This window comes from Centroberyx gerrardi, chromosome 11 (genome assembly GCF_048128805.1).
Source record: "Centroberyx gerrardi isolate f3 chromosome 11, fCenGer3.hap1.cur.20231027, whole genome shotgun sequence".
NCBI classification, from domain to species: Eukaryota; Metazoa; Chordata; class Actinopteri; order Beryciformes; family Berycidae; genus Centroberyx; species Centroberyx gerrardi.
This window is the reverse complement of record NC_136007.1, coordinates 8,431,886-8,452,958: the sequence shown is the minus strand read 5'-3', so window position 1 is coordinate 8,452,958 and position 21,073 is coordinate 8,431,886. Positions and strand designations below refer to the sequence as shown.

General features: G+C 40.3%; 1 protein-coding gene across 2 annotated transcripts in view; it reads right to left on the bottom strand.

Moving 5' to 3' along the window:
• Positions 1–8,788: 8,788 nt before the first annotated feature.
• The window catches only part of dpysl3 (dihydropyrimidinase like 3), a 46,905-nt gene continuing 34,620 nt past the window's right edge, over positions 8,789–21,073 (bottom strand). Inside the window, exons 12-14 of one of the 2 annotated variants that reach the window (XM_071916339.2) lie at positions 20,132–20,311; positions 15,616–15,790; positions 8,789–10,784 (exon numbers count right to left, since the gene is read on the bottom strand). In XM_071916339.2, the coding sequence (XP_071772440.1) occupies positions 10,690–10,784; positions 15,616–15,790; positions 20,132–20,311 (450 nt within the window). In that variant the 3' untranslated portion in view covers positions 8,789–10,689. The remainder of the gene's footprint in view (positions 10,785–15,615; positions 15,791–20,131; positions 20,312–21,073) is intronic. The other variant, XM_078286506.1, reaches the window with a different exon arrangement.

Sequence of the window (21,073 nt, the reverse complement as noted above, 5' to 3'; positions counted from 1 at the left end):
TAAACCTAAATTGATCAACCTCCAAACAAGGTCCAGTTTATTTTCTTCATTTTTGTGGTCAGGCGTCCCAATCCTTTTATGACCATTCCAACAAGTTGCACAGAGAACACATGTAGAGGGACATGGAAAACAAGTGTCCAATAACTTAAGTGCAAGTACTACGTGCACAAGTTATATGTCAAAACACTCCTACAGACCTGTACTTTCACTACACACCAAGTCTCTGGCTAACATTTTGTATAATGGTTTTAAATGCATTATGCATTCATCAAGTCTGTGTTTCTCACCCTTTAAAAGCAACACTTTTGTGTTTTTGAACACCACACTAATAGCTGTGCTTTTCTGGTTTGTTTCTGAAGGATACTTATGAGAAAATCTGAGCAAATCACCTGAGAGTAGGTCTGACCATATTGGAATAGTCGGGAGGAAATTAGAAAACAGATTGCTGAAAATAATGTCTCTGTAGTAGTTGTTTTCACCTGTGCCATCTGCGTTTGTGATGAGAATATTAGTATTAGTCAGTATAAGCACCTACAAACGTCACAGTGTTACAGTATGGCTGACTTTGAGGGCCTGCCATGATTTTTCTTATACAACTTGGGCCACCAAAGCAAAAGTAGGAGCTTACAAGGAACACCTAAAGGTAGCATTCTTCCTCGTCTTCTCACCCTCCTCCTCCTTCCTCCTGGGCCTCCTCCTCTTCCTCTTCTTCATCATATAGTTGAGGCAGACAAGATCCCTCTCAGCAGTACTGCTGCCCTCAACTGGAAATGAATAGGTATAACATTACTTATTCTTCACAGTGGAGTGAGAGCACAAAAAAAGGAAAAATAACAATCCATCTTGAATCTAATGTTACCCTTCTAACACTGTAGGTTGCTAAAATCAACACTTAAGCCCATCTTCATCTCTACAAACAAATCCACTGTTGATCAGTTAGATCTAGGCAGGGTCGCTCTCTGTAAAGTCCTTTGAGACATGCTTGGTGATGAAGGGCTATATAAATAAACTTGACTTGACTTATATAAACTGTGTGACCTACAGTATGTTACATTGGCAACTGCACAACACAGCACAGGCTCAACTATAAAACATACAGTTCACAGTATCCAGTATGCCTGATGTAACATGGATTATATAGAATATTAAAGACTATAATGAACGATCTAATCTGTATGCCATGGCCTGGGAGAATACTTGATTCCATTTTGCTGGAGGGTGTTCATTAAAAATCTGGACAGCTCAGACACAAGTTTGATCATCATTCTAAATGAATGCCAAAGCACGATTTGAACATCCTATTTAAACCATGAACTGATCAAAGAAAAGGGTAAAAACATTATTGTTAACTGTAAGTTTAGCTTTCACTATCTAACCTGAAGATTTGAATTGAAAGCTTGTGAGCGCAGTCTGGCATTTATTTTGAGACCAGACCGGATCAGTTAAGGCTCAGTTGATCACCGGGGTGAAGTTAGTTTGAAGTTTGATATTCACCGGTTGATGCGCCTTTCAATGTCAATAGCTCTGTGTCAATAGCATAATTTTTCTCAAATTAGGCTTTTTTGTAGATAGATAGATAGACAGACAGACAGAAAGACAGACAGAGTTGTAGCTAATTAAAAAAAACTCAAGAGAAGGGAACTGAAGACGAAGCAGATGATGGTTCACTTTGCACAGGCAGCTTCTGGTCTGGGTTTGTAGCAAGGCAGCAGGGCAGCAGGATCTCAATCTTAAAACACAGCTAGAGGGGGAGAGAGAAAACTGACATTACAATATCATAATAGACAGATAGACAGACAGACAGACAGACAGACAGACAGACAGACAGACAGATTTTAAAACTTGTGTTTTACAACCAACATGTAAACTTTGAGTAACTCACTTTTAAGAGAGCACAGCTTCTGGTCTGGGTTTGTAGCAAGACAGCAGGGCAGCAGGATCTCAATCTTAAAAACACAACTAGAGGGGGAGAGAGAAAACTAACATTACAATATTACAATAGATAAATAGACAGAAAGAAGAACAGGTAGACAGACAGACAGACAGACAGACAGACAGACAGATAGATAGATAGATAGATAGATAGATAGATAGATAGATAGACAATGAAGAGAAACGTTAGCAAACATAAAAAGCCCTATCTCGCCCCTCTAACTATTTAATAGAATAAAATAAAAATGTATTTGGCTAAGACTTAAATTATACTGTTACCGCCTAGTTTGTAAAGTTATATAGGGCCTGTAACTAAGAAAAAATCATCTATAGAATTCAGTGACTTGTCCGATGAAATTTCCATGTGAATCTAACCTCGTGAGCCAATATCCAAATTAGCTAATGATAGCTCAAATTAACCCTATAACAAATTTATACAGAACACAATACTTTACAATTGTTCATCATCACATTTCACAGCCATAATGGAGTTCACAATGAAGCATTATGACGTCACACGCCAGAACTCCAGATTTATAACCTATAGGCTTTACTGTCATTCTCTTCTGATGGTCAACTGAGAATCTGTTGACAAGAAGGCCTATACAATATCTGGTGAACTTTCAAATCCTTTTAATTAATTTAATTTAATTAATTAATTCCTGTTGTATAACAACAGGAATAAAAGAGCAGAGATGGAGGATGATGACAAGGACATTATAGAAGATCTCATAACCAGGTTTGCTGCCCTCAGCCTCAATGACGCAGATTCCAGTGATGTCCAACTCCAGTCAAAGTCCAGTTCTAGCTCTGTCCTGGGGGGACAGAGGGTGGAGAACGATGACATTGATGATGTTGAGGACATGGATTCACAGCCACATCCCAAAAACCCCACCACCGTATCAATGACAACAACCTCCTCCATATCACTGATCATTGGAGGAAACTTCCAAAACTCTGGCGCTCAGTCGAACTCCAGCTCCAGCTCTGTCTTGGGGGGACAGACAGTGAAGAACAATGATGTTCAGGGCATGGATTCACAGCCACATCCCAAAAACTTCACCACCCTATCAATGACAACAACCTCCCCCATATCACTGATCATTGGAGGAAACTTACAAAACTCTGGGGCTCAGTCAAACGCCAGCTCCAGCTCTGTCTTGAGGGGACAGACGGTGAAGAACGATGATGTTGAGAACATGGTTTTGCAGCCACATTCCCAGGACTCCATCATCCCACCAGTGACATCAACCTCCCCCATATCACCATTCACTGTAGGAAACTTACAAAACTCTGGGGCTCAGTCAAACTACAGCTCCAGCTCTGTCTTGGGGGGACAGACGGTGAAGAACGATGATTTTGAGAACATGGTTTTGCAGCCACTTCTCCAATACTGCAAAAAGCGCTTCCCCGCCATCAGCTTCTGTCCTGGGGAGGTGAAGAACGATGATGTTGAGGACGTGGATTTGCAGCCACATCCCCAGGACTCCATCGCCCCACCAGTGACATCAACCTCCCCCATATCACCGTTCACTGGAGGAAACTTCCAAAACTCTCGGGCTCAGTCAAACTCCAGCTCCAGCTGTGTCCTGAAGGAACAGAAGCCTTCAAGAAAGAGGAAATGGGAGACTTGCGAGGAAGAGCCAGGAGAGGTAGGCCTGCCTTCAAAGAGAAGAAAGACCATGCATTCAAGGGTCGGGTCAGCCTCAACCCCCTGCCTTCAGGACTCTGTCAAAAAACCTTCAAGAAATAGGCACTTGGAAGAGCTGGAGGATGAGTCACTTGAGCCATCAAAAAAAGGGAAGAGAACTGACTGAACAGTCCAAGTCAACAATCAGACTGATTAAGGAGAACAGCACCAGAAAACATCTCTTTACAACACCTGAGGATGTATTTTCTGTCCTTAAATAAACATCCAAAACAAAGACAAACCTGCATTTATTGTAGTCATTACATTATATAAATGTAGAGTCAAAATGGAGGAACCTCCTGTCTCTTCAGATAAGTTTTTCATAATGGATTGATGTTTGAACTCAGGTGCACTTGTAAGATTTCCCTACATGCAACAACCACAGTGTGTAGACAATCTCAGCAGTGCTGCTAAAACATCATAGAAGTGATCTCCAGGAAAGCACTGCATTGGCCTAATAGTATGCATGGATCACTGATTTTTGGATAAAAATATACAGCCTTTTCCTTTAGGCAAATGAGTGATTGTTTAAAACGACAGAACAGAGTGCAAAGATGCATCATCCCTCCAAGATTCATCAAAATTGGACCAGCAGTGGTAACCTAAAGGCCTAAAGTGGCCTAAAGGTTAGAGAAGCGAGCTTGTGACCGGAAGGTCGTCGGTTCAATCCCCCGGACCGGCAGGATAAATCTGGGTGGGGAAAGTGAAAAGCAGCGCTTGCCCCTCCCTCATTACCACCACTGAGGTGCCCTTGAGCAAGGCCCTTAATCCCAACCGCTCCAGTGGAGCTGCTCAGTGGCCAGCAGATTAGACTGTGGTTGTACTGATCAGCTTCCAGGTGTGAATGTGTGTGAATGTGATGAGGGCGTTCCTAAAAAAGAGAGCATTGCTCTCAGTGAAACTCCCCTGAATAAATAAAGGTTAAAAAAAAAATAAAAAAATAAAACGCCATGGGCTTTCTTTCGGGGCTTAAGCCCGGAATGTTTTGAGATTAAAAGTGCAAATCCGTACCACAAAGTTTTTTGATGAATCTTGGAGGGATGATGCATACCATATACCATTCTGTGTATATGCTTTTGCACAGGACTATAAGTCTGTCAACTGCAACACTGGTTAATTTGTGCATCTGTCAGTGTCCATTACTTTTTGGCCATGAGGGACTTTGTATTAGAATGATGAGGGCATTGTATTTTCAATAATCTTCAGTATATTTTGTATTACTATCTATATCCTAATCTTTGCTGCTGCAATGACTCAGTTTGCTCCCAAGGATTTGTGTTGAGTTGATCTTAATTGATCTTAATCTTAAACCTTATCTTAGTCAAACATAACCACGGAAGAGAAAGAACAGAAAGCAAGCTAACTAGGGCTATAGAACCTATAGCACCCATAACCTTACCCATAACCCATAAATTTGGTAGGAATAATATTTAAAGGACAGGAGGACAGACTCATATGTGATACAGTATCCATCAGGTCCTGCAGTGAAATCTGTGAAATGAGTCTTAAGTCCAGACTGGGTCAAGGTACTGTATATAAGCAGCAAAAGAAGGAAGAGTATGACACCATCAATATTTTCAACAAAAAAGACAATTTCAATTTTATTTTTTGATTAATGCATTTTGCACAGTAATTTATAACTGTTGTGTTCAAGCAGAGGACTATTGGTTATCGCTTAATGTCAATTTCTTATGATATCATTTGAATTAGGCCACGAAAATAGCCTGCAAACTTTAACACGTGAACAGATTCAACAACATATCCCGCTTTAAAGACAATAAAGCAGTCCTCGGTCAGTTGTCATTTTGCATTTCTATTCTTGGTTTACACTAAAATTAGTATTTATAGAACTAATTTATATTTACTTTTTTATTTATTTCTTGGTTCTCCCAGTTTTTAACTGGAGGTTTCCCCTGTCTCCTGTTTTTCCACCACTTTTACCTCTCTGTCTTTAGCTTTCTCTCTCTTTCCATTTATATTTCTTTCTCTCTCTCTCTCTCTCACTCTCTCTCTCTCTCTCGCTTTCTTTCTTTTCTAAAAAAAAATGTCTGTCTCAGGACATTACCTGTTAATGCATCCTCAGCATCTGACACGCACCGTGTGTTTTTCCCATTCACACACACATACACACACACACACACACACACACACACACACACACAGACAAATATGCCACAGCAGTTTTCTGACTGGAACCAACCATTTCCCCAGGTCATCTAAGAGACACATTCCCATCTGAGCTGAGCTGAGGCAGCACTTTCCCACATTAACGGCTGATCAGAGGAGGATTTACAGATGATGAATGCTTCCTCACTCAGCCGAGTCACAATCTGACTGCAGAATCACCACACATAAGAACAACAAGCCACATAACTTTCAGCAACTTTTTCTCTAAAAGCAATATTCCACTTAGTTTTAACATGGGGGTTATTTGGCACTTGACCGCCATGAAAACCATACTATAAACTACTCACCAAGATTGGATGCAGCTGGGACGAGTTTGTAGCGTTTGTAACATTTGAATTAGGCCACGAAAATAGCCTGCAAACTTTAACACGTTGGTGAACAGATTCAACAACATATCCCGCTTTAAAGACAATAAAGCAGTCCTTGGTCAGTTGTCATTTTGCATTTCTATTCTTGGTTTACACTAAAATTAGTATTTAAAAATAAATCAAGTCTCCCAAACAGGAACTATCTCTCCTAAATGGTATCCCTCCGCTATGTTCTCTTCTATCAATAAAATCTGTTCATGAACGTGTTAAAGCTACACTAAGTGATTTTTTCTGACCACAAGAGGGTGATAGAAACCGCAACACAGTTTGTAAACACACAGCAAAGCTACTGGGCGACGGAAGCCCTTAAGGACAAACCGTGCATAAAGGCTAATGGCTAAAATAAACGTACCTACGGAGTAATATCACTGGTTACCAGTCTAGCTTTGCCAGATTTTTCTCCCGCTGAAGGTTACATATCCCATAATGAAAAGTGAAGAGGTAGGTAGCAAGTTTACTAATTGAAAACGTTTACTCGCTCGCTTCATCGATTCCACCATTACCAGTGTTTTTTTCAAGAATGGGAGGGGTATAGCACAAAAAGGAAAAGCTACTGAATGGGTCGGGAGGAGCTACGACTCGGGCCGAATTTGACAACAAGCTTTAGGAAAGAGGTGAAAACAACAACACAGCTGGTCCGCGTGTGGCTATTTGTTTATATCATTACGTCTCACGAATCTCCACGTAGCACACGTTAGTTTCAGGATTGGTTATAAGGTCTAAAATCGCTTATTGCAGGTTTAAAGTCTTCTTTGATAGGAATATAATAGGACCGAACAATGACACCTATGGTACCTTCTGCAGTTTTATGTTCACATGACTGTCAATAACACTTGAATCTTTCTCACTGTCTAACTCATTCACTCTCACACACACACACACACACACACACACACACACACACACACATAAACACACACCACTGGTTTATTTTAAGGTTGCTGACTCACCTCCGTGTCCAGACCAAGTCTGTGTTTTACGATCCTAATCTTCGCAGCCTGTCATGATTACTGTACTCCAACAGTGATGTCATGAGACATTTACTGACCATTAAATAATGCAGTAGGGACCTTACAGCATTTTTACTGCTGGACCTCACAGTGTGGGTGAGAATGGGAAAATCTCCCCCGCTACACACACACACCAGGACTGCACTCAGTGGCCACTTTATTAGGTACGATCCTACCTAACTAGTATAAGGTAGGACCCTCATTTGTCTCCAGAACAAATGAGTCCTTTGAAGCATGGATTCAACAAGGTTCTGGAAAGGATCTTGGTCCGTGCCGACTCAATAGCATCGCACAGTTCCTACAGATTTTTCGGTAGCACCTTCATGCTTCAAACATCCTGTTCCACCTCCTCCTAAAGGTGCTCTATTGTGTTGAGATCTTAGGCCTGTGCAGGCCATTGGAGTAAACTGAAGTCATTGTCATGTTCCTGGAACTATTGTGAGAGGATGGCGCATTATCCTGCTGGAAGTATCCATTTGTTAAAGGGTAGACTGTGGCCATGAAAGGATGCACCTGGTCAGCAACACTGTTAAAGTACGCTGTGATGTTCAAATGATGATCCATTGGTACTAAGATGCCTAATGTGTGTCAAGAGAACTTTCCCCATGCCATTACACCATTAGCTGCAGCCTATGCTGTTGACACCAGGCAGAATCGCTCTATGGATCCATGTTGTTTAATCAAAATTCTGACCCTGCAATTAACATGTTGTGCGTGTAAGTCCCAGGATGTCGTCCGTCTCTGAGATGCTGGTGTATCTAGCACCAACAATCACACCCCGTTCAAAGTCGCTTAGATCATGCATCTTGCCTATTCTGACATTTAGTCAAACAGCAGCTGAACCTCTCAACCCGTCTGCATGGTTTATATACTGAGTCACAGCCTCATGACTCATTGTCTGGAGGAATGACCTGTTTGCCTAAACAGGGAGGTGTGCCTAATAAAGTGGACACTGTGTGTATAATGACCCAGAAAAGGTGTTGATATAGTGTTATAGAGTTGTTACAAAGTGAACTTTTATCACTTTGCTTAATAGATATGTAAGGGATTACGTTTGACGCTTGAGACGTTTGAGATTTCAGGTAAATTAGGTAGTATGTAGTGGGGTTTTGTAGGAATTATGGGATGACAAGATGACATGCAAAGTTCATGGTTTCAAATGAATGGTTCATGAATACCTGAGCTACCAGGACATCCTTTAACATCCTATTAACTTCTATCCACGGTACAAAAAAACAAAATGTCATAATGAATTCAGCCCAGTGAAGCTTGATATTTTTAAACTTAACATGTAAATGAAAAAGTGCAAAGTGAACTGATGAAACGGCACATTTTCTCATTTAGTTTTTGAGGATGCATTGTCGTAAATTTCATTTACTATTACAGGTTAATCTTACAATGAAACCTTGTAATTCCTGTGAGGTTAGGTTAGCTTTATCTGCAAGAATACTCTCCTAGTTGTTATTTAAACCAAAAAAAAAGAAAGACAAATAAAATAGAATTCCATTTCACTAATAAAAACTACTATGGAAAGCTTATTTTTTATTGTGTTGACCTTTGCTGCATATACTTGTATGGTTGAAACAAATGACAACAGTCAATCAGTTGCAACTCGTGTTTATTCAGGAAACAAATCATACCTCCACAACACACCTTATTTTTGACCTGCCTTCTCTGGGTTTTGATACAACAGTAAAAAAACAACATAAAAACAATAACAAAGGTCGTCAAACTAACATAAATACAATAAACCACCACTTGCGACTGCCTCAGATTCCACCGCACCACTGCCCAATAAAAATGCCATCTCCTTCTACCTCAACTCTTCCCTCCCTCCCTCACAACTGGTCAACTGGGACAGCGACAAAATAAAAGCCCCCCCCTTCTTCCTCAGTCTGAAATGCACCATAATCCTCTGCCTTGTCTGAAAATAGCTTACAGGCCAGAGACATAAGAAAGAAAGACCCCCCCACACACACACAATATTGTAGTGTTCAAATCCAGAGGACTTCAGGTAAATTGTACGGCAATATACTGTATGGGACTCACAACTTTTTGAGGGCTGATGTTGAATCAGCATTGATCAAGATTGCGTTCGAGGGGCATGTTGGGATGGCAAGGCAATGATCATCTTTCTCTTCTCCTCAAAAACGAGATCCCATATTGTCAGGAACTAAAAACTAAAGCCAGAGGTGAAGTACTGTTATCTCAAAGCAGGTTTTTGTTACTTTATCATTTCATTGCATTTCTTTTTTTTTGTCATTATTATCCTCATTTGCAAAGCTCACCGTTATGAGTTAGCTGCAAGTGACAGCTGAGCTTGGTCGTACGTCTTGTGAAAGGGTTCATCTTTTTTTCACTCCTTGCTCCCTCTCAAGATGATTTGCTAAAATGCATGACAGGAACAGGCAATAAGCTGGAAGCAAATGCAAAGGACGGTTTCTTACGATGTTCATTTTTTTTTCATACAGCCATGATGGAGTGCAGGAAACAAAAAACTGAAATAAACTTTTTGGAAAAAAAAGAACAGGAAAACTGATTCTAACATTTCTGCTGTTACGTGTTGACAAAATATTTTCAGCAGGTGTTTCTCTTTATTTTCCTTTTTTTAAACACAGGTAATTGCGCTATCAATAAGTCCTGGGGATGGTATTCGTCAAGGATCTCAGAGCAGGGGGGGGGGGGCGAAAGGATCATGGATCACGTCACCCATGTTAATGCGGCCCATGCAGGTCCATGTCCTACTGCAAATCAGCGCTCCTGCTCTGAGATTTGATAAACACCTTGGTTACCTTGGTCCAATAAACCCAAACAGGCTGCAACAACATCATTCACAAAGCTACGTTACATCTACCATATACACAATGCCACCTAGAGCTAATCAATGGTACTGCATGATATTACATTGCTAAATGAGGGAACTAGTATTATGTTTTGCTGACTATGGAGAGAGCAGGCTACTCAAAAGTGGGGTGACATTGAAAGCCAAACAGGATAAAAGAACCATAGCGTCGTTCTGAGAAAAGCGGTATTCATTTTCCTTTAGAGAACACAGTTGTTTTTTTTTGTCTTTCTTGGATGAATGTGACGGTGGGCAATTTCATACTTTTATTTACCCAATACCAAAGCAGTGTTAGAGCTTGATCCGGCTAATAAGGTGAACATGTTTTCATTGTATTTCAAGTGTAGGCTTTACTGAGAATAACTGAGACAAAGACTGATCATGTGTACCATATTTTGGCGTGACTTTACACTTATAAGCGATTCCAAACCATGGCAATACTCAGTGCTTTGGTCCAAGACTCACTAAATTCCCCAGGAAAAGGAATACTGTTCTCATCTGAGCAAGGTAGCATTGTGACAGGTAAGGCATGAGGATTCAGTGTTTTGCTCTTTTGACTTTTAACTAATCATGTTCTTCTGCATCTCCCTCCCTCCCTCCCTCCCTCCTCCACACTGGCTGATGTCATTTTCTGGATGCATCCCCTCTTCCTCCTGTTGTTTAACTGAGGGAAGTGATGTTGGAACGACCACCAGGGGGCACTACGATACGCCGGCCAGCAGGCCTGATGGGGATGTCATCTGGGGTGGGGGGACCTGGAGGGAGAAGGAGGGGGAGAGAGAGAGAGACGGAGAGTGAGGGAGGGAGGGAGAGAGAGAGAGAGAAAGGAGAAAGGGAAGTACAGAGAGAGAGAGAGAGAGAGAGAGCGAAGAGGCAGGAGGGAGAAAAAACAAGGGAAGAAAGAAGAAGAAGAGGACAAAAAAGAAGAAAGTCAGGGGAAAGAGTGAGAGAAAAAAAGAGACAAAGAGACACTTTTACAATGCTGCATTATGCCAAACTGGCTCGTAATGCTTGTGCTGGCCTGGGGAGAAACAAACACACAGAACACTTTTATTCATAAGTCAATAAAATGAACTGAGCTGTAGCAGGCTCTGTGTCAACCTGGGCAGGGAAGTGCTGAATACATGCAGCCAGATAGACTGTTTGTACACATGATCACAGGCAAGTGCAGACTGAGCCATAGTTTAGCCATAGCCATATCACTCAGGCAGGGCTACCAGGTTGGGCACGTAGTTTGCTATCCTCTTGTCACAGCAAAGCTAAATTCAAGCTAACGTTAGCCATTAGCTTATCTGCAACACACACATGCAAACACAAACAACACATGCAGAGGATAAGTGTGAAAAGAAATGGGAAAACGTGAAGGACAAATACAGATAGGATGGTTTTATACACTAATGTTTTTATATCCCTCGCCTTCCTGCACACGTCTGTGGTGACGTATTTAGCGCACATTTTCCTTGCAAATGAACTGAATTGAGTGTATGACCCATAAACCCTAATCTTTTCAAAATGTGACACAGGGTTTAGATGAGTTAATATTCGCCTGTTAAACAGGCTTTGAAAGAGCTATCCCAGCTCTGAGTCAGACCAATGTTAGGATATTGTCTGTAAGTATTTAAATAAGGTGTTTTGATTTGAGATAATTATTTCTGTGAATTAATTATTTGGTTGTATGCAAACCAAATGTAATGCTTCCCATTACACTTCAAAATTTCAAATGAGTTTTACTTTGCTGGTCCATACATCCACCATGGATGCAGAAAGTCATGCCGCCATAGAAATAGGGGACTAGTGTGGGTTTGCAGTGCTGGAAAGTAGTTTATGTTAAGCGGGGGTTGACGAAGACACAAACAAGATTTAGAGTCTCCATGGAAAGTTAAGGAAAATTTGACCTTGACCCCACGTGAGTGACCTATGGAATAAATCCTATAGGAGACCAGTGGGATTATCCCTTGGATTAAACAGACAGAGGAAGAGATTGACTTCCTCTATCCTTCTCCTCTGGATGCTTTGACTTGAGAATCTAGTGCTGGTATTATTTATAAATCGTTTCAGACTTGCTTTACATAGAACAGCTTTTGTGATCCTCCTTTCCTTTCCAAGGACTAAAGTTCTTACAAGACTTCCGCAAGCACACTATTATTGTCTATGGTATATAGTATGAGTGTGTAGATATGGTGGACATTGAGAGATTCCACAAACCATGTACTGTATGAACGCTGCTGAAACATTGATACCATCTGTCTGACAAAAGAAGCTATTGTTAGGTATGAAGGATGAGGATGAGTCAGGGAGTCTGCTACAACACACTATGAGTCTATAGATGTGAAGTATAATGAAGTAAGACTAGGATACACCACATCTAAGCCAAGGATAATTCATGTTTCCTTCCAGACAAGTAAATCAACTCTGCAGGTGACGACTCTGGGAAAACTTAAATAGATAGGAGACTGACTCATTCTGAGGAGGCACACACACACACACACACACACACACACGCATATGAGCATATACACAAGCTCACATGCATGAATACACACACATAAACACATCACCATCACAGCCTGGGAAACCAGGAGCAGCCTAGCCCCCCTCTAAATTCATGTACTCTAATGTGGAAATTCTTTCCAGTGGAAGTCACCATCTTTTTTCATCAATGATGTATCACACATCAGCTATGCTTGTAAAGACAGGTTGCTCAACGTGACCCAAGGCAAACACCATTTTGAAGGGTTTCGTTCCCAAATGAGATATCTTCCATTTGTGAAATGTCACACATGCTTTACAAAGTCGTTGCTGGCATGGAAGTTAAACTGGCTGTTAAATATCATATAAGTTATTTGCTATCTTGAGCCTGTTACTTACAAGGTACACTGCAAAAAATGTCCATCCTAACAAGTCAGCCTTCAAATCTTATTTTTCTTAAAACAAGAGAAAAATTCAATGCAGTTTCACAGATTTTCTAGAAATGAGTATCAATATCTTGAAACAAGTCAGAATAAGGCAGATTACTGTACTACTATCAAGAAAATTACTCTTGATTCTACACAATTCTTGAAACAAGTTGATTTGCATTGGATAAAGGCGAAATGATCTAATCCCACTGACAGATTTTAGGACTCAATAATAGACTAAATGACATGATTTTCTGCGGTGTAGTAAGCCTTTTAAAGGATGTATTCACTCACAGATTGCACATACTGCTGTAGTGAATACAGCTACGCTCTGTCTAGATGAAAGCGGTCGCTCTAATTGATAAAAGGTTACACATGGACACATTTAGACTGTCGTTCAGTGGGGACAGGATGACTAATGTAACTATGGCTGCTCTGTTTGATTAGAAAACAGTGGAAACACTGACTTTTTTTAAGCCGCTTGCATTTGTACTGCGCACAGAGTTTAATTGTTTGGCTGTCTGAGCAAAACAATTTCTCACACTAGTTTTGTAGATCTAATCTAATCCAACGCTGACCTTACACAAGGGCACAATCAGGCTGTCACTCAGCAGTTCTGCATAATGGAACAGATGTCTAATGTGAATTCATACTGTTATGATCTCTCACATTAGATAGGCTTTGTTAAATAAACCATGACTCAATATACCAGATGTCTGGACTGAAATCTTTACATTGTACATTTTAGGCCTTTTGCCAACACTCTTGTCCAGTGTGACTTACAATGAGTGCAACAGTAGAGTAAAGTTCAGTTACTACTGTAGATCACCAACATTACAAGCAAACCATAGTTAGCAGTGCAAAGGTCTGAGCCATAATGCCCTGATAATATTGCCCTCAATACTTTTATATTTAGTGCCCTCAATACTATTTGGCAATGTAGAGACCCTAAAATGGTCATGAACAAGAGAAGAGCTGAGAAAAGAAATAGAAAGTAAGACCTGATTTGTTTTGATGAGACCAGATTAGAGCGAGTAGAGGCGGAAGATATGTGAGAGGGGATTTGATTCGGGGTGAAAGCGATGTGAGGTACATCTTGAAGAGATAAGTTGTCAGCCTACAGTGACTCTACTGTTCTGACTGAGGTGGGAATGTTAGTTTATTAAGTTGTACATGTTGTGTGTTAAAGATCAGAAAGCATTTGGTGAATATATATGCGTATATATTGCCATCCAATATCCATCCCCATCACCTCTCTTCCTCTCACTCATAAAACATTCTTAATCTATACTAAGATGTAGTACTGTAAATACACCCAATAAAAAACGTATCACAAAAAAAGAAAGCATATTTGAATATATATCTGTGTTCTCATGGTGGTTTATGCTGGGGAAATGAAATATGAAATATAGTCTTCACAAAGAAAATCAGGTTCAGTACGCACAGAAAAATAGAAGTGATCATCAAGTCAGCCTGCATAGCACAGAAACAGTCAAATGCATAAGTTTGAGACTTGTGAATGTTAGTGTTTTATAATGCTGACTCATCTAGAGTTAAAATGTAGTTCACATCATAGAGGAGTTTGGGTCAAAAGTGCAATCTGTAAGCTATTAATTTTAGGTCTTTATCTGGCTCCACGTCAAAACATGTTAAAACAAACACAGGAAAACAGCCAACTTTAGCTCACTGTGAACATATGTACATTTAGCTTCAACTTGTCGATGTTGTGGCCCATTAAAACTCAAATGATCCAAATAGATCAAGTTTATGACATCCATAAACAAGTTATGAAAAAGCTTATATAAAGGCAACATCCTTAGAAAGTACCATGATGATATTGCACATACCGTGGGGAAACGCATGCCATACTGTGCACATAATGAAGTCAGAGCATAAAATAGGATAATCAGAGAGTATCAGATTTCTCCACAGGCTCAAGGCTTGAGTTGTTTAAACAGAGGCTTAATGCCAACGTAAGCATTGTGAATGCATCATGCATGAAGAGTAATAACATGCTAAAATCACATGACATGCACAGCATTAAAGCTGCACTAGGCAACTTTGCATGTTAGTGGCCCCAAATGGCAGCGAGAGGTAATTGTTTGATTTTTTTTTTACTTCATTACCCACAAATCATGTAATGTGGTATCAGTAAACTTCAAACAGCACGCTCATGTTCACCAACCTTTGATGTTTTATACCAAAAGGGCAAGAGAGGAAAAAGATCTAACGTTGGTGAGTCCAGCTTTTTCCGGACAGAGCGCTCGCTCACTGCTGTTTAGGAGACAGTTTTATATTTCAGGCTTAAGTTTTGATTCATCTCTTCCTGTGGGCAGACAAAATCTCCCACCAGTGTCCATACATGACACGAGAATTTAATTTGGACAAATAAGGAGAAACTATGGCATATCAATCAGGGAGGGATGGGACGCTCTCCTCTGTTGCAGCCCCACTTCATGATTTTGGGCGAAAAGACGGATGGAGTTAAACAAAAATCTTGCCTAGTGCAGCTTGAAGTAGTTTGCTGAGTTACATGTTCATCCCGGTGCTTTCTAAGATAGAGCGGTGCACGGGGGGGGGGGTGGGGGGGTTCAACAGACTGATGCACATGCATGTTCCTACCCGAAAACAGACAGATGAAAAGAAGGACAGGGAGACGGAGGGAATGTATTAAATCAGCTGAGCTCACCACGTGGTGCAGGGTTACCTGCTAGGCTAAATCCAGACTGGTGCAGGTTTCTGACGGGCTGTTTGGTCGGAGAGGTGCGTGCAGAGGCTGAGGGGGTACCGCCCCGGGACATGGGAGAGAATTCAGACACCGGGCCGTCGTACATGCCCCTGGGTACTGCCCTCAGGACTGCCAGCTGCAGGACAGACAGAGACAGAGACAGAGTCAGAGAGGTATAGGGAGAGAAGTATAGAGGCATAGAAAGAGGTAAAAAGAAGAAAGAGGTGGATAATAAGAAGGAGAAGAAGAATAAAGAGGTGGAGGAGAAGAAGAAAGCCAGCGGGGGTGAGAAAAAAAAGACAAAGAGACGCATTATAGTGTTTAGTATCACAAACCAAGCCAAGCCCACACCTGTTTATCATTACTTTCATACGCCTGTTTGTGTCTGAATGGAATATGCATATTTTGGGCAGCATTTTCCTGGAGGGAACCAGTTCCAGATTTACACACACACACACACACACATACATGCAAATATGCACATGTACACGCACACAAACACACACACTACTCTGCAGACTAGAGCAGAACAGGCACAGGCAAAACATGTTATTTTATCTTGTATCCAGACTTATCAAGTTTATTTTAGGATGTTTTTAGTGAAATCATCTTACTGCACTGGCAGATAATTTGACCGCTTTCAACAAATTTGACTTTCAGGATAATGTAACTTGTTTCAGGACTTTGGTAAAAGTGAAACTGTCTTGGAGAAAGTTCAAGATTTTCTTCATTGTTTGATTTCTTGAAAGGCATTTTGGCGTGTGTCAAGTGAAATTTATTGAAACCAGCAAGATTATCTGTCAGTGCAGTGAGCTTGACTAAAAATATCATGAAATACGATTGATAAGTCTGGAAACAAGATAAAATCACTGGACGGCTTGTCGTCTTTGCACCATACACACACGTTTGCATCCACACACACACGCACACACACACACACTGCGGGTTGAAACTGTATGTTCTTCCTCTGTCTGTCTGTCAGTGGTGTGACTCAGTGGAATCTTGGAAGCTGAGTTAAGAGTTAAAAGAGACATCTGTGAATGAAGAAAGCATAACAGTGTCTGCTACCAAGATAAACAGCACACTGTTACTACGGCCGGCACTGACAAACAACTCCATTTTCTCATCATTCAGCCAGCTGTGCATTGGGGAATTGCTGTACAATGAAATTTCTGGGCCCATAATGAAAGAAGACTCTAAGAAAACAGAGAGCAGGATCTGCTTTCAATTCAAGACGATATGAATCAAACGGGAAAATGGGGTCAATTAATTTTCACTACTGACATGTTAACAGAAGTTGTAGTTTGTAGATTAGCTAATGATAGAGCTGTAGTTTTAAATGATCTCTTAATACTTTTTATCTCACTCTGAAAGTTTATTCAGTGTTTGAATGTTGATGAAAATTCACCTCCCAATCTTAATAAAAAAGTCATACTGCAATAGAAAAGTTATTTTCAAGAGGCACTTATGGTAATCAGGGATTTTAAGTGCATTTTTTATATCAAATTATCTGTTCATTGTGATTCATCAAGGTTTGATTTGATGCCAGTTTTTCAATTCATCAACCAGACCCATTAACTTTGTTGTAAGACTCTCTTCAGTTTCATGCTTTCATTGCACAGATTATGCGGCTGTCATGTCTGACTATTTTCAGTTCAATCCGTTTGAATGGATTTTTATATTTTGGTTTTATTTACATAATGATCAACAACACTACAACTTCAGGGAGCTTTTTTTTTCTGTAACACTTAACGCATTGAGTTGCTTTTGATGGAAGTTTGAAGCATAGGCCGTTTATTTTAATTGAGGAAGCTGTGTAATGTGAGGAGCTGGCTTTACATTTTATATTTACATTTTAAATATTTACTTGACATATTGGCTGCTGCAGATATTAAGCCTATGCCATTTGTGACATTTATGACATTTATTTAAGTCTGTCTGACCTTTGGGCCACCTTGCTGCCCCGCCCCCCTCCCTGTTTTAAGAGTAACATTCCCCAGCAGCGTTCAGAATCAGATTAGTCTTGCGAGATGACAGTAAATCGCATTTGGGACCCATTTAAAGGTTAACTCTTCCCACACTGAGTCAAACCTTACAACAGCCCTTTACTGTATGCGGTGGGTCTCACTGGATACACTTTAGTTATGCCAAGTCACAGACTCATTGTATCCCGTCTAAAACCATGAAGGCCGTGACCGCCCTCACAGCATGGACCTTTTAACATTACAGTGTACAGTCCAGCCAAACGCCCCGTGGCTGAACCTTAGAGTCTGATGTCAGTCTTACCTCCCCCGCATCCCACTTTACCACCTCCATGCCTCCCTCCCCTCCTTCCCGCTTCTCTCTCCATCATCATAACCGCTAATTCTGCACTTTCTCCTTCATTCTTTCCCTGTCTTCCTAAAAAAAACATTACGCCTACCTATCCCTTCTCTTCTGTTTCTCTAATCTTCTCTCATTGCATGGTATGTGCCGTTTGGTGGCCACTATTATCCAAAGAGCCTTAAAATAATGTGAGTGCATACAGTTTCGGAGTGGGTGGCCCCAGTGGGAATTGAACTCCTAACCCTGGCTCTGTTTGTGCCATGCTCTGCACAGAAACACAGAATACGCTTTCTGGCTTCCTAACCTATTCAATTTTGGTTTATTTTTACTTTCATTTAAAGGGGCAATCCGTTTTTTTTGTTGTTGTATTTTGGTATCTTTTGTGGTAATAAGTCATTGCTGTGGTGGGAAAGGGGAAAGACCTACCGGACACCGGGTGTTTAGAATAAGCAGATGTAAAAGCTTTCATGAAATGGATATAAGTTAAATCGCTACTGTGTTATATCAACCGGCGATAGAGAAAACAGACATTTATTGATATGAAAATGTCTCTTTCAAGTGAGCCCCGGGCAAGTAGGCAGCGTATGAAATCTTTCACACAAAAACATGATGCAACATTTACATAAAACATTCAATCTCCATCCTCCTCTTTCCTCTCTCTATCGCCTCCCCTCCTACTTCACCTCTCTGTTCTCTTCCCAAAATCCTCCTCTGCTTATTTTTTTTCTCTCTGTCTCTCTCTCTCTCTCATTTGTCTGTTTGCCCTTCTCTGTCTCTCTATCTCTTTTTCTCCGATCCTCCTACAAAATAAATGAGCTCCCCCACGGTGCTGGTTAAAAAAAGACACATTTACTTGCAGTTTCTTGTTATCCTTATCTGCTTAATACATTCCCAGGGCTATTTTTTACCATGACTGTTCCAATTCAGTGGACAGCGTTGCTATTGTACCTCCCAAGCAAAAACAACCCAACAGGCAGGCGGACAGACAGATGGGAAAACGACCAGTCAGACAGAGCAACAGGCCAATCTCCTTCTGCCTCCCAATTCAATATGATTTGATTGATGTTATGGTCAGCAACGTTTCTGCTACTGCCAAAGAGAACAAGAAGATATTCTTTATCCACAGCACAGGGGTGAAAGAAGTCATATGCAAATAAACAACTCAACAATCTGTTAAAAAATCACTATACAGATATATGTTCAGCATGCCAACAATGTAGACTGGGTTGTACAGCGTTTTGACAGTTCTGAGGCACAACTGGGAGACAGAATGCAGTTAATTTTAAAAGACTAAATAGAACAAGAGGGGGAAAAAATGAGAACACACTGACTGGCTTTCCTGAGAGCCATTGGTTCTGCAAACTTTCATACATTTCAACACAATTTACAGATAGCATCATGGCAGTCCCACTGTTTAGCTTGCTCCACTGCTATTGGACTATTGCCCCATCCTCAGTAGGAATTGTTTGAAATAATGCAGGACCGATCCAAGGGGAGGGGGCATAGGATAGGCCAATGCTGATACTTAACTTACTATCAAGTGATTATTTCATGTGATACTCACAATAGTGTGAAAAGTAGTTTAATGATATTCAGTGTCTGGGTTAGGGTTCATCTGTAATCTTGAAATAGGGTTATGATTGGAGTTAGGCTAAGGTCTGGGTTTGGGTTACACTGCCAGTCTATAGAGCAAAAAACAAAAAGGCAAGTGACACTTTGTTGAGTATCTTCTTTTTGTCACTAGTTAGTTGAGTATCAACATTGGACTATCCAAATGAAGGGTTACCAGAATATCAAAATGAACCTCATATTTTCAAAGTTTCAAAATGAATTTTGGATTTCAAATTTTCAAAAGTGGCTTCATACAGTCTGTCAAATTATGAAGTTTAACTCCAAAATAAGATATCCACTGAAAGACCTGATTCAGCAAAATGATTGTTGCCATTAGAGTGAAACTACTGAATACTCATGCTTGATGTTATCAGCTACCTTGAGCTACAGACATACAAAACAATAGGATTTTCCCAGATTCATTCAAAATACTGAACAATGGAAACATTTGTTTTCCAAAATACAACATTTTGTAACGAAAGCTTCCATGTGAAGTAGAGAGTAACGCAAGTGTGTGAGAAGAACCTGCAGCATGTCTTACCTGCTTCCTGGCCTTAACACGCTTGTAGGCGAAGTCAGGGAAGGGAGAGCAGGGGATGAAGCGGCCCACGCCGGAGATGGCGTGCATGTTGCCGTCTTCCAGAACGATCTTCCCCTGGCAGATCACCACCAGAGGGGCGCCGCGCAGCTCCATGCCCTCAAACACGTTGTACTCAGCAGCCTGAAGAACAAACATGTGTGATAAGATAACATGAGATAAGTAAGTTAATTTAAGTTAATTTAAGATAAGATAAGTTAATACGATAAGATAAGATAAGATATGATAAGATAAGACAAGATAAGATGAGCTAAGATAAGATAAGGATAGTTAAGTTAAGTTACGATACGATAAGATAAGATAAGACAAGACAAGATAAGATGAGCTAAGATAAGATAAGGATAGTTAAGTTAATGCAATAAGATAAGATAAGATCAGATAAGATAAGATAAGATCAGATAAGATGAGCTAAGATAAGATAAGATAAGGATAGTTAAGTTAATACGATAAGGATAGTTAAGTTAATACGATAAGATAAGATAAGACAAGATAAGATGAGCTAAGATAAGATAAGATAAGATAAGACAAGATAAGATGAACTAAGATAAGATAAGATAAGGATAGTTAAGTTAATAAGATAAGATAAGGACAGATAAATAAGTTAAGATAAGATAAGGTAAGATAAGGATAGTTAATTTAAGTTAAGTTAAGATAAGATAAGATAAGGTTAGTTAAGTTAAGTAAGTTAAATTAAGATAAGATAAGGATAGATAAGATAAGATTAAACTTTATTGATCCCCGTAGGGAAATTAGGTTGTTGCAGCAGCAAAAGTAATAGTATCGTATTCACATTAACAATTCAACAGATGGCCAAAGAAGAAGTATATACACATACACACATATGTGCTCCCCCGCCCACACACACACACAGAGGAAGAGAGAGAA